This window comes from Lycorma delicatula, chromosome 7 (genome assembly GCF_047948215.1).
Source record: "Lycorma delicatula isolate Av1 chromosome 7, ASM4794821v1, whole genome shotgun sequence".
Lineage (NCBI taxonomy): Eukaryota > Metazoa > Arthropoda > Insecta > Hemiptera > Fulgoridae > Lycorma > Lycorma delicatula.
This window is the reverse complement of record NC_134461.1, coordinates 140,587,491-140,601,725: the sequence shown is the minus strand read 5'-3', so window position 1 is coordinate 140,601,725 and position 14,235 is coordinate 140,587,491. Positions and strand designations below refer to the sequence as shown.

Genomic DNA, 14,235 nt, shown 5'->3' with positions numbered 1-14,235 from the left:
TATATTATGAAGTTGAAATGTTTCAAATAATTGAGTGGCTCACTGATTGTGATACAATTTGTGATTCGATTTTTGACTGCAAGGAACAGCACTGGATATTTTTTTGTCAGCAGCAGACATTCATCACCAAATATGTAAGGTTTACAGGCCTCATTCAATGATTGACAGCAAAGTGCGTAAATGGGTAAGAATGTTTAAGGGCAATGTCCATGATGAACTGCAATCGGGCCGGCCTATAATCTCAGATGATTTGCTGTGCAAAGTTGATGCAAAAATTTGTGAAGACCGGCAATTTATGATTTCTACTGTATCACTGTGATATTCTCACAAATTTCAAGGTCAGTGCTACACAAAATTATTTCTGAACTCTTGCAGTTCAAAAAACTGTGCTAGCAATGGGTTCCCAGGCTACATTCTGAATAACAAGAAAAGGAGAATGCCTAGTCATTTTTACCAGATATAACACACATTTTTATCAGATATAGTGAAGAAGGGGATGAACTTTTGGACCATATTGTTCGGCTACCTGAAGGAGTTTCTCCGTAATCAGTGGTTTAACACTGATGAAGAAGTGAAAACAAAACAGTTAAGACTGGTTGTCTTCACAGGCAGCTGATTTCTATGACATGGACATAAACAAAAACAAACGTTATTGACAATAACTTTACTAAAAACAGACTTTACTTAAAAAATAGCTCTTCTATCTCTGGAGCTGTTCTTTGTTAAAATGAAGTTTTATAATATTTAAAATAATAAAAAGGGATCAAAATTGAGATAGTTGAGTTTTTTACATTATCAAATTAAACTTCATTTTGAATTTTTAATAACTTATTAAAGATCACTGTTATTCTTTCTTTAGTGTATCATTCTTATTTGCTTGTGGTTTTTTTATGTGTTATATATTTTTATTTAATTGAAAAATAAGAATTTTGTTAAATCAAGAAACCAGATCTTTTCACAGTACATGAAAAACTGTCTTAAAAATCTTTTTTCTTAGTAATAAAATAAAACAGGATAAGAATAACTTAGTCCAAAAAAAAGATTTTTGTATAAAATGTTATACTGCTTTAAGTTAAATAGATGATGAAAATTTTGTGATTGTTTTTTAAACATTACATTTTTACTTTATAATGTAGTCTTTTATGTACTTCATCTTATTAAGTTCATCTTTAGTTTGTTTATATTTTGTAAAAATTTCAAAAGGTAAAAATTTTACTCCTTCTGTGAATCATGAGACCATGCTGATGGTCAGGGGGCTGGAGTGCTCAATGATACAGAAGAGCTGGACCGAAGGTGCAACCATATCGGAGAGGTATCTGTTGAGAGCCAGACTAAGGAATGATTCCTGAAAGAGGGCAGTAGCTCTTAAATAGTTGTGAAGGGCGTAGGTCAGAAGGACTTAAATGGCCATATCATTACTCAGTCTTCTGAGTACTGCGCAGCTGAAAGCAATGGAAAACTACAGCTGTTTTTTTTTCCAAGAAAATATAGCTGTCTGCATTTTCATGTAAAAAAGATGGAGGCACCTTCCTTGGTAAAATATTCCAGAGGTAAACTAGTCCCCCATTCAGATCTCCGGGTGGGGACTACTAAGGATGAGGTCACCAGAAAATTAAAACAAAAACATTCTACTAGCAATAGAATCATTGTAGTAAGGATAAAATCAAAACCTAAGCCTAAATATGGTACATCGATTTATAACATGAAAGAAAAGGTTGATGGAATATATTGAAATGGATACAGAGAAAATGAACTAGAAACTGGTGTTTTAGAGGAAGTCAAAGAAGATGAAAAGGGCGATACAATAATCAGATCTGAATTTAATTGAGCATTAAAAGATTTGAATGGTAGAAAGGCTCCTGGGATAGACGGGATACCTGCAGAATTATTGCGCAGTGTATGTGAAGAAGCAATAGGTAGATTATACAAACTGGTGTCTAATATTTACGAAAAAGGGGAAGTTCCATCAGACTTAAAAAATAGTGTTATTGTCATGATACCAAAGAAAGCAGGAGCAAATAAATGTGAAGCATACAGAACAATTAGCTTAACTACTCGTGCTTCAAAAATCTTAACTAGAATTCTGTATAGAGAAATTGAGAGGAGTGTGGAAGAAGTGTTAAAAGAAGACCAATCTGGTTTCAGGAAAAGTATAGGGACAAGGGAAGCAATTTTAGCATTCAGATTAATAGTAGAAGGAAGATTAAAGAAAAACAAACCAACATAATGGCATTTATAGACTTAGAAAAGGCATTTAATAATGTAGACTGGAATAAAATTTTCAGCATTTAAAAAAAATTAGGGTCCAAGTATAGAAATAGAAGAACAATTGCAACATTTACAGGAACCAAATGGCAACAGTAATAATCAAGGAACATAAAAAAGAAGCTGTAATAAAAAAGGGAGTCTGACTTTGATGTTTCCTATTTCCATTACTTTTTAATCTTTACATAGAACTAGCAGTTAGTGATGTTAAAGAACAGTTTAGATTCAGAGTAACAGTTCAAGGTGAAAAGATAAAGATGCTACGATTTGCTGATGATATAGTAATTCTAGCCGAGAATAAAAAAGATTTAGAAGAAACAATGAATGGCATGGATGAAGTTCTTCGCAAGAACTACCACATGAAAATAAACAAGAACAAAACAAAAGTAATGAAATTTAGTAGAAATAATGTAGATGAATAATTGAATATAAAAATAGGTAGAGCAAAGATTATGGAAATAGAAGAATTATGTTATTTGAGAAGTAGAATCACTAAAGATGGATGAAGCAGGAGCGATATAAAATGCCGAATAGCACAGGGGAAACAAGCTTTCAGTCAGAAATATAATTTGCTTACATCAAAAATTAATTTAAACATCAGGAAAAAATTTTTATAAGTTATCTTTGGATAGCTTTATATGGAAGTATGGAAGTGAAACTCAGACGATCAGAGTACCTAAGAAGAAAAGATTAGAAGCTTTTAAAATGCTACTATAATGCTACTTTTTTTTGTCTTCTGTCATTTGACTGGTTTGATGCAGCTCTCCAAGATTCCCTATCAACAACTAGCATTCCAAATGAATTTGGATTCCAAATGAAACAACTAGCACTAGCTAGTTGTTTCATTTCAGTATACTGTGAACATTTATAAGGGTAAAGAGATACAAACAGTAAGTGGGACCTTGCTTGCAACATCAGTTGTGTTAGAGCTGATGAAAGATTATACTAACTCTGAAACTACTCTTTGTTTACAAACAATTATTACACATCACTGGAACTGGCCACAATAATGTTCCAAAAACAAGCCTCATTTGGTCCGAACAATCTGCATAAACAGAAAGAGACTTCCAGCAGACCTTTTCAAAAAAAATACAAGAAGGTGAAATGGTTGCACTTGAAAATGAAGTTGGAATCATTGTCTCAAAGTGGTTGGACAAGTAGGAGGTGTTCATGATTTCTACAAAGCATACTTTGTTGCTTCAAAAAGCAGACCTAACCAGAATGTATTAAAACCTTTGGTAGTAAGTGAATACAATAAAATGAAAATGGGCATTGATTGACATTGCATATCTGATGACTTCATATAATTCTGCGGTAAAAAAAGTATCAGGAGGTACCACAAAGTTACTGAAGACCTTCTTCTTAGCACTGCAATAATTAATTAATGCTTGACTAATCTATAAAGACATCCAAGGAACTAATAAACATATGTCTAGCACATCTTTTAAGGAAAAACTTGTTTATGATCTTGAAATATTGGAAGAAAACCAGTGGTAGAAGTACCAAAGATAAAATCGCAACATATTGTAATGGAAACTGAAGAATTTTTGGGTGCTGGATAAAACAAAGACATGTAAGGAAAAATTGTAAGATTTGATACAGTAATGCCAAAAAAGAAAGTTACGCAAAAGCTAAAAATTCCAACTTTTTGTGCTCAATGTCCAAATAATCCATTGCTATGCAAAGCGTGTTTCAAAGAAACACGTGAGTAGCATTAGAAAATCGTCATTTTTTATTATTTCAGCATCTGTATTTTAATTATTATTTGTTTTTAACCATAACAATTACTAAAATTTTTATGAGTATTGTATCTTTTAAATGTATTATTTTTTTTTACGTTTTTTCTGTAATAACATTTTTTTCTTAATTATAATTGTTTATTATTGTTCATTTATCATTGTACTAACTTAATTCTTGAAGTATAACTTTTCTTTATTTAAAATAAAAACCGAGCCCACAGATTAAAAAGAATGTGTAAAAGAAAATATGCATGAAAATGTACCTATTAGAAAACAAACAAAAGTTAGTTAAAAAATCAACATGATTTATTTATGCTCTTGATTTAAGTAATCATCTACATCAGTCTGTATTATATATTTTAGATTAGACCCTTTTTGTTTATAATTTAAAAATTAAGATTAAAGCTAATGTGTGGTAGAATTTAAAAAAGTGATGCAGTTATTTTAATATTTTTCTTTATTCAATCTTTCAGTAAACCTGAAAAATTAGCTGATGGAAGACGTGTACGAGTTACAGTAGAAGTATTTGGTAAAGGTGCTTTTAAAGGTATCGGAAGAAATTATCGTATTGCAAAGTGTACTGCAGCAAAATGTGCTCTAAAACAACTGAAAAAACGTGGACTTCTTGCCAAAAAATTTTCTTCCCAGCGTTGGTAGGATTTATTTCTAGTTTTAAAGTAATTGTTAAGAAACAATGTGCAATCTGTCTTTCTTCTGATTATTATTGTTATTATCATTACTATTATTATTTATTACATCTATTTTAGCTTACGATGTAATAATATATTATAATTCAAGGTATTTATTGTAGAATAAGTTATTTTATATGTGTATGCATATGCATTAAACATAAAGTTAAATAATGTAAGTATGCATTTATTTATTAGGAATAATTATTGTAATAGTATCTTTTTAATTATATGAAAAATGTGTTTTTCTTTTGATGGTAAATATTTCTTTTTTTAAACAGCAGTTAGTAATTTATCATTCTTCCATTTCATTTTATGTAGTATTATCAAAATAATAATTTTAGTTTATATTTGAACTAAGTTATGTTCAATTTTAGCACAGATATATTGACTGCTATTATTATTATTACTATTATTATTATCAGTAACATCTGTATTTTGATGTTACTGCTGATCACATATCTGTGCATAGTGAGCATATCGTATGCATGATACATGTGACTATGCACACCACACACTCAAAGCATAAATATGTTTATTTTTTTTATAAATATCAAATTGGTCTCTAAGATTCTTGGTTGTAACAATTTTATCTGTCTTTTATTTTTTGAATTTTTTTGCAACATAAAATAGAATGTTATAAAATAATATGTTATTTTCTATGTATATTTTGTAGACATAAAATAATTAGAAGTTGAAATATTTTCTTTTTTTTTTAAGACATGTTAATGGATACAGGTTGTGTAATAAAGAAAATCAGTGAATGTGTAAAAAGATGTCATTGAATGTAAAATTCAATAAACCATTTCCAATGAAATAATTTTAGGTAATCTGTGTTCAAATCCTACTTGCAGCGTCTTAGTTTAAGGATTTATACCTGTAGTTTTGATAAATATTTAAAGTGTACTTCTGTTTTAGTGATTATTTATATATTTTTATTGTGCAAGTTAATGCTAGAAGGTGGAGTCTAAATGTAGGTTCTACAGTTTTCAGATTCCTCCTGTTTGTTTATATAACATTTAAGAGATTTTATGCTGAGTTTTCATTGATTTATAAAATAAGAAATGTATAAAGATTTCAGGAAATAATTCTTTAAAATTAAGAGCTTATTGAGGTTGTTATACTTAATATTCCAAGAAGCCATCAATTTGACTGTATAACCATACTCTGTAGAATTATATTATAATTCTACAGAGAATTATATTTATAATTATAAATAATTCTACTAATTATATTAGTTTTATTTCTAGAACAAGTTTTAAAATTTAATGTCTATAAACATATTCAAATGCTGAAGATAAATATTACTTTTTTTTCAAATAGTATTAAAACCTTTTGTGCATTATAATTTTCATGAAATGAAAAAAAAATAATTTTATTTAGACATTTAGTTATTATTATTATTATTATTATTATTATTATTATTATTTTGTTAGTATAATTTGGTTATTGGTAAACTGAAATTGTGAAGTTTAATGTAATTTTATGAAAATTATTTATTGCTGAAATTTTTTTTTATTAATTTTTGTGTTTGGGTGGGTAACCCTTTATTCATTCACCTTGGAAAAACAAAAAAAATTTCTTTCTATGTTAATAAATATATTTAAAATGTGTGTATCAATATTAAAATTGTAAGACATCTGGAAAAATATCCTATTAATAGATATAATCATAAACATAACCTAAATGTAATAAACACTAAACATTGTACAGTATATGTAATGTCAGCACTGTCAAATTGATGGCTAGCTGCAGTATTAGGTTGTAAAAATGTTGATCTATCTGTATTAAGTCATTTTTATAACACTTTTATCTGTTTTGTTTTATTATTTTTTCTTTAAATCACCTATTGTAATTTACTTATCAAGTGAAAATATTAAAAATTTATCTAATAAAATTTTACCAGTTATTTTATACCGAGTTGTATTTTTATCTGAAATGAAAAAAGTATTTATTTATTTTTAATTTTTAAATCGCTTGGATTTTTTTCCTTCTAATATAAAATATTAAAGAAAATTTATTGTAGTATTGTTCAGAGTACATTCAGTATAAAAATCAATTAAAAATCTGCAGAAAGCTATTCTTGGAATAATCTTTGAATTATTTTTTTCATTATTATGATTGAGAACAAAGTTCTTTGCATATTGATTCAGCTGCCAGTATATTCTCGTATAATTTTCTAGACAAGAAAGAATGGTGTTCAAATGTGTTTTAACTTTGTTCAAAAATAACTGTGATAAGAAACCCAATCATTGGATAAATAATAATGTTAATTGAAATAATTTGGTATTATTTTTTTTAATAATAATAATTTTATTTGTTTTAACTAGCTGTATTAAAGGGATACTTCTTAAGATGACTCAGGGTCAAAAATATTAGGTTAATATTGGTTGTTAAGGCTTGAATTTTTCATTATTTTCAATTGCTATTACATACCAAGGAATTGCTGCCATGTTTGATAAGATTTATTTGCCTTCTTTCACTGTCATCAGATTCAGTATTTATCTATTTTAAATTGTTGTTGCAAATTGTTGTTAATGTTTTATTATTACAAATTTCTGGCTGATGTTGGAACTAGATATATCTTGCAATTTTTAATGATTATTTTTATGTATGTTGTAATCACTGTTATCAAGAAAATTTAGGATGTAATGATATGTAAAGTAACTGAATGAAAAAAAAAAGCAACTGCTAAATTCAAAGGAATTTAGCAGTTAATACATTTTGAAATAGTTCATAATCATAGTAACAATGGTATAATCATAGTTAAAGTAACATAATGTGTCCTCATTAATTCATATTTTGAGAATTATTTTTTTAATTTCCAAAATGGTTAATTGAATCAGTGAAGTTAGTACACTTAGAAAATTTGTAAATTTTTAAAAATTATTTTTATTTAATACTGATAATCACTGATAGGCGGTTGATTTGTATTCCTTTAACGCACTCTGTATTTTTCCTTATCAGTATTTTTGCAAATAAATGGAGTAAGTTCTTTTCCTCATAATTATTTTGTCCAACTCATCATACCAACCTTTTAGTCCTCTTTTTCTCCTATCTCAATCCTCTTTCGTAAGGCATCATCTGTTGCTTTATATGCTATCTTGCTGCTTATATTATGCCATGCTTGTTCTTTAAGTGTCACTAGTAACAATCTTCTCTAAATAATCATTCAACTTTTTCTGATATAAATGTTTCACATCAGCTTCCTCTAACATATTCACTATTTAGATTAAATCTTTCTCTTTTTGTATTATGTTGCCAGATAGCCAGTACAATCTTGCATAAATTTGATTTTTAGATATTACCAGGTAATTGTCAGTACTCGTCTCAGATCCTCTGTAGACATTTGAATCAATTAATGTTATGTCTCATTTATGATTTACAGAAATATAATCTATTAGTGATCCCTGCCATCTGACTTCCCAAGTATACTGATTAATGTTCCTTTTTGTTTCAAAAAAACAAGTTAACATTTTTCTTAAAGTTGTTTAAGAAAACACAGGTAATTAATATTATTACAGTGTCATTTACTGCAGGTTCTCCATATACACTGATAGATTTTACTCTCCATTAATTTCCAGCCATTCCATTGAAATCCTCTGTACCATAGAGAGGGTAGATAAGCATAAAACTTTTCATTTTCCTCCTTCTGTGTTGCTTCTGGTGCGTATATATTTGTACTGTAATTTCCCTCAGCTGCTTTTAAACTAGTATGTTTATTGACAAGTTTGTATTTTTTTATCATATTGGGAATTCACTTCAGAATAAGAATTTTTTTGTACACCAGAATATATCATTAAATAATTTTCTATTCTTTTGGTACCTTTTAACTTTGTTTCACTAATATTGGCCTCATGTAACTCCTTTTCTACCTCCTCCTTGTTACTTTTATTTCTCATATTACATGTAGCTATTTTCTTATCATTTGTGATTGCTCTTCTAAGTTTCATCTGTAAATTATGCTAGTACACTGGTAAATTGTTTTTTTTTTTTTTGTTTTCAAAGTCTCAGAGTCATAGTCTATTTCATTTCCTTCTTGGAGCTTGCCACTAACTAAATAATTCTTGACTCATTACTGGTGCTGTGTGGAGTAAGACCATTGGTAGGGTTATTACCTTTAAGCCTCTGATTCAGCCCCAGATTTTATTCAGACATCCATCTTATAGGTTCACTAACTCTTTAAAATGTTGAGAATTTCTTGCTCTTCTACCAAGAAGACTACTCACTTTTAGCCATAAGCAGAGGCCCTTTATCTGGTATTACTATCCAGAGCTAGATGGGTCCTCAGGTTCCTATTACTTCTTCTCTGCATTTTCTCATTATCTTGAATGATGAGTCCATCTTTCGGTGGGTTGTGAAATTAATTTGTAAAAAAAATAACCTATAAATCTAAAAAACACTTTTATATATTAAAGTAATTATAAAGAATTGAGCAACAAAAAAGGATTATAGTTAAATTCATACAGTGCAGTTGTAATATTATAAATAATAACGAGCTGCTATTGAGCAACAAGGGTAATTAATTTCATTCTTTTATTTTAATATAGATTGCTAAAATGAAATTGGAATTATTTTTTTAATTACTAAGTAACATATGATTATGTCACTTATGAAATGTGTATTACTTTATCTACAAAGTTTGCCAAGTACTATTTACGAGGGCGGTTTGGAAAGTAATCTCCACTTGATTATAAATAAAAAAACCTGCATGATAAAAATATTTTATTATATACAACTTAATACTACAGCTTGTAACTATTTTTCAAGATAGTCACCATTTAAATTCAAGTATTTCTCTGGTGGTTTTACTAATTTACAGATACCTTCATAAAATCAGCTTCCTGGATACCTAGCCAACCTTTCATAGCATTTTGAAGTTTGTCATCATAAAAGTGCTGCAATGTACGACATTCTTCATGCAAGTGAAGAAATGAAAATTACTCAGCGCCAAGTCTGGGCTGTAAGGAGATGATCAAAAATGCCCCATTGGCATTGATTCAGAAGTTCTTGAGTTCTTCAAGCATTATGAGGATGAGTGTAATGCAAAAAAAAACAACACTGGATGACAGCATACTGCGACGTTTGTTCTGATTGGCTCGCCTAAGTTTCTAGACCGCTGAAGTAATCGTCATATTATATTCCATAAAATTGCTTCGTTGGCATCCTAAAAAACCTTAGCCATAACCTTTCTCACTGAAAAGTCTGGTGAGCTTTCTTTGATTTTCATGGAAAACTCATGTGGGCCCAAGCCATCAACTGTTATTTTGTTTTGGTGTTCATGTAGGCCATCCAAGTTTCATCTCCAGTCACAATTCTCTTCTAAAAATTTTCTCCTTCTGTGTCATAATGTGAAAGAAAGTCTAAAGCAGAGCCCATTTGTTTGGTTCGATAGATCTCTGAGCATTTTTGAAACCCACCAAGCACAGAACTTACAATAGCCTAATTTATCAGTGACAAACTCCTGCAAAACCATACGAGAAATTTGCAGGAATTGTTCAGAAAATTCAGAGAGTGTGAATCTTCAATTTTCATGCACTTTTTCGTCAATTTTACTGACAAGATCATCACTCACAACAGTAGGTCTACCACTCTTCTCTTTTTCATGAATGTTTGTCCTTCCATTTTTAAAAATGTTTGGGCCATACACAACTGACAGTGGATGTCTGCTGCTGAAATATTTTGTGCCCAAAGAAATCTTATGCCAACATGCACCTCGCATTTCACAGGTTTTTCTATTGCGGTGCTTATGTTTCTAGGTTATAACAAGCAAATACACTTAAGTGTGCAGCTCACACTAACACAGCTGGAAGTGTATTGATTCAGAGAGTACACTGATGTATCAATGGCGGCACCAGTAACACTATTAGCTCTGTGCTACAATGGAGGCTGCTTTCCAAATTACCCTCATATTACTTACTAAATATTCATCATGTAAAAAAAGCTTGCCTTTATGAAACAGAATTTTTTTTATAGTTAGTATTAAAAAAAATTTGCTCCTTTTAGTATGTAATTAAGAATTTCAATTTATTTGAAGAAAACCTGTAGAAATTAAAGAAAATTTATCAGAAAATGTACCCGTTTTTACTTTCTTTTTTTGGTAATGCAATTTCAGTTTTTGGTAACCTCTTTTAGAGATTATTTTAAAATTGAATATTTTATACTTCAGAGCAGAACTTTTTGTTAAAAAAAATTCTTTGATGGTTTATTAAATTGCCTGCAATCTTAACTATCAGTTAATATATAATCACTTCACACTAGCATAAACAACACACCTTTATACAGGTGGGCCAAAAGTAACTGCTCACCATTTTTTTTAATAAAACGTTACAAATTAACTCAAAACTAATTTTTTTATCTTTAAATTAATTTCAGTTAAAACATGATTTACTGAATTAGATTTTGAAAATAATATGTTTTAAATGCTGACCTCTGAAGGATTCACAAACCAAGCTTCTTTTAAACACATTTTGTGTAATTAAAACCAAGTTTCTTCCAGTATTGCTGCTGTTTTGGCTCAAGTGTTGTTTTTTAGCTTTTCTAAATTTTGTGGCTTATTTACATAAATTTTTTCTTTCAGAAAGAGAAAAAATCAAGAGCTGTCAAATCCAGTGACTTCAAGAGGACAACAAAAATCTAAATTTCTTGAAATTATTTGATTTCCAAATTTTGACCTAAGGAACTTCATTGTGGCTCTGTCGGTGTAAGCTATGGCTCCATCTTACTGGAAACAGACCTCTTTGAAGTCATTTCCAAGATCCGAAATGAAAAATTTCTCAAGCATTTGCTGATATCTATCACTCACTATTCACTGTCACTGAAACACCATTTTCTTCAAAAGGATGTGGCTGCAATTCTTTGTTGAGAAAGATAATTCCACTGTAACTTTTTTTGGCTGTAAAGGATGTTCATGTACAACTTGGGGATTGTCAGTTCCCCAAAAACGAGCATTTTGTTTGTTAACACGGCTATTAAGATGGAAATAGGTTTCGTCACTCATCCACAAATTAGGCAAAAAGGAATCATCAATGTTTATAGATTGGCAGCAGTATTCCAGATGTAATGCATAATCATTCGAGTATATTTTATGGGCTAATTGGATTTTTTAAGGAAACATTTTAAAATTTTTGTGCATTATTCTGCACAATAATGTTTGATTAATGAATGCCCCACTGAGTGGATATTTCTGTGTTGACATTTTGGCATCTTCCAATAAACTGTTCCTTATAGACTCAATATTTTCATTATTTCTGGAAGATGTCTTCCTGATGTTCTGGCGCCTCTCACCGATCCAGTCTGTTCAGATTTCAAAACCATTGTGCAGATGGTTGCATTCTGGCGCCTCTCACCGATCCAGTCTGTTCAGATTTCAAAACCATTGTGCAGATGGTTGCACCAGAAGGTGATTTTCTAGATTTGTAGAACTTTCAAAATATTAATTGTGTTTTAGAAACACTTCTCTGACTTTCCAAGTAAATATGACTATTTTTATTCTTTCTTGGAGGATTTATTTTTACCAAATGAATCTTTTTTTTATTTAAGTTTAATCCATAAAAAAAATAAATTATAATATTTCAGTAATAAAAAAATTGTAAATTTTTTTTCATAGGAAATAATCTTTGGCCCACCTGGTATTTGTCTCTATACCTCTTTTGCTTTGTAGAGTTATGAAGCAAAGGATACTTCTTTTCTAAATTTCAGTATAGATTTTCAACAGTCTCAATGGAGATTCTTCATTCCTTCACATCCTTTTCTACATCCTGTTATTAATTAAAATTATGAATCTATTTGTTCATTTATAGTATTTTTAAAATACACAGTTTAAAAAAACAATTTTCTATATTTACTTAGCTCTGTTTAACAGTTTCTTCTAAAATGGTTCCCATATTTAAACTCACCATTGAAAAAAATGTTCAGTATATTTAAACTAATTTTTAATATAATTTCTTAACTAAATTACAGAACTTGTTCCTGAGAAAACAGGGTAATATGTTCAAGTAATTACCAGTAATCCTTACAAGTCTTCAGATAAACTGCTACTCACAAAAATAATGCTGAACAAAAAGGTTTGATGTGGTATAAAACTATTTTTTTTTTTCATTCAATGATTTGTAAATATAACTTTTCAAAGACTTTTAGAGCTTTTTTTTTACATAGTACTGTTAAGTTTTCTAGTTTGTATAATTGAATGTGTCAGTTTTGCTTTTAATTTATTTAAAACCAAGTGCTGCAAAATTATGTAACAATTACTATATAATGATATTGCATAAAAAATTATTTCAGTTGTATCATTTTATTTGTGATTATCCAAAGAATAATCATAATCTTATGTGAAATTGCCTTTTTTTTAGTAATATGAAATAATAAGTATTGATTAATATTATAAAATATTAATAATTATTAATTTCTTGTATATATATATATATATATGTTATTATCTTATAATATATATTTATAAATACAGAAATACTCATTAGTATTGCTAAAGAGAGTCATCTAATTCTAAAATCAGGCGTCTCCATTTTAGAAAAATTTTCAGGAGATGTAAAAAGCATTATACCAATTAATCTTACATGATAATGTAATTAATTTATATTCATTAAAATTTTTAATTTGATAATATAAAAGGATTTTTTTGTCTTACATTTTTGTTTGGAGGTGGCCGGTTTTGGAATAAAATTTAGATTTGGCTTGGAATGAACTGATTTAGTTATTATTTAATAATAAAACTAACAAAAGAGTTTGATCTTATCTTAGAAGATTTTCTTTATAATGCATTATAAAGAAAATTTTCTGTATTGATATTATTAATATTACAATGCATTGTGATAATATTTTCAACACAAATGGAAATATCATTGATAAAACACTTTTTCTACAAAAGCAAAAAAGAACAATAGAAAGTAATTTTAGCAAAAAGTTTACATTTGATTAGTTGTTAAAAATCTAAGCACAATCATTTTCTTCTAATTCACATTCATCAGTACCATTAGCAGTGTTACTTTTCATAATTAAAGCAAGCTTTAAAAAAAAGACGACTCCATTTCTTTCTAATCTGATCCATGTTTTCACAGTAATTCATGAATATCTTTCAACTTGAGATTCATAACATTTTTTTTTCTTCAACAACAATCTCAAGACTTACTAGTGGAATATTTAAAAAATGTTTAAAAATCTAGAAATTCAAGATTTTTAAGAAGTTACATTGTTTTTCAAAATGAATGTCCTTGTTTTATTAAAATTAATACCATATTCAATGAAGAATTTAAATTTTCTTATTCCTTTTTGAAAATTGAATTGCTACTTCGGTATTGACATTGTAATCAACTTCTCCTCTTATAATTGGAATTCCTGCTTTGTTTTTGTTAATGATGAACTTTTTGGCTTGGTTGAATTGAAAATATCACATTCCTGGTTTACAGACTATTTTTTCAGCAAAGTGTTTCCAGTCATAAACAAAACCAGCCGTTGAAATGACAGTCCCATGTTCTGAAAATATATTTTTGTTTCTACTCTTTATATCTTTTTCAATCCTTGTGAAA

At 28.8% G+C, this 14,235-nt stretch overlaps 1 protein-coding gene across 7 annotated transcripts in view; it reads left to right on the top strand.

The window, feature by feature from the left end:
• Dcr-1 (Endoribonuclease Dcr-1) overlaps positions 1–14,235 on the top strand; it is a 174,067-nt gene that overhangs the window by 143,107 nt on the left and 16,725 nt on the right. For 2 of the 7 annotated variants that reach the window (XR_012757239.1, XR_012757240.1), the window contains exons 32-33: positions 4,478–4,657; positions 12,656–12,759. The exons of 1 other annotated variant lie outside the window; for it this stretch is intronic. Coding sequence is in view for 2 of the 6 variants with exons in the window: in XM_075371895.1 (XP_075228010.1) it covers positions 4,478–4,657; position 12,656 (181 nt within the window). In the remaining 4 variants the exon portion in view is untranslated. Of the gene's footprint in view, positions 1–4,477; positions 4,658–12,655; positions 12,770–14,235 lie in introns of those variants that run through there. 4 more of the 7 variants (XR_012757241.1, XR_012757242.1, XM_075371895.1 and 1 more) reach the window with 3 other exon arrangements.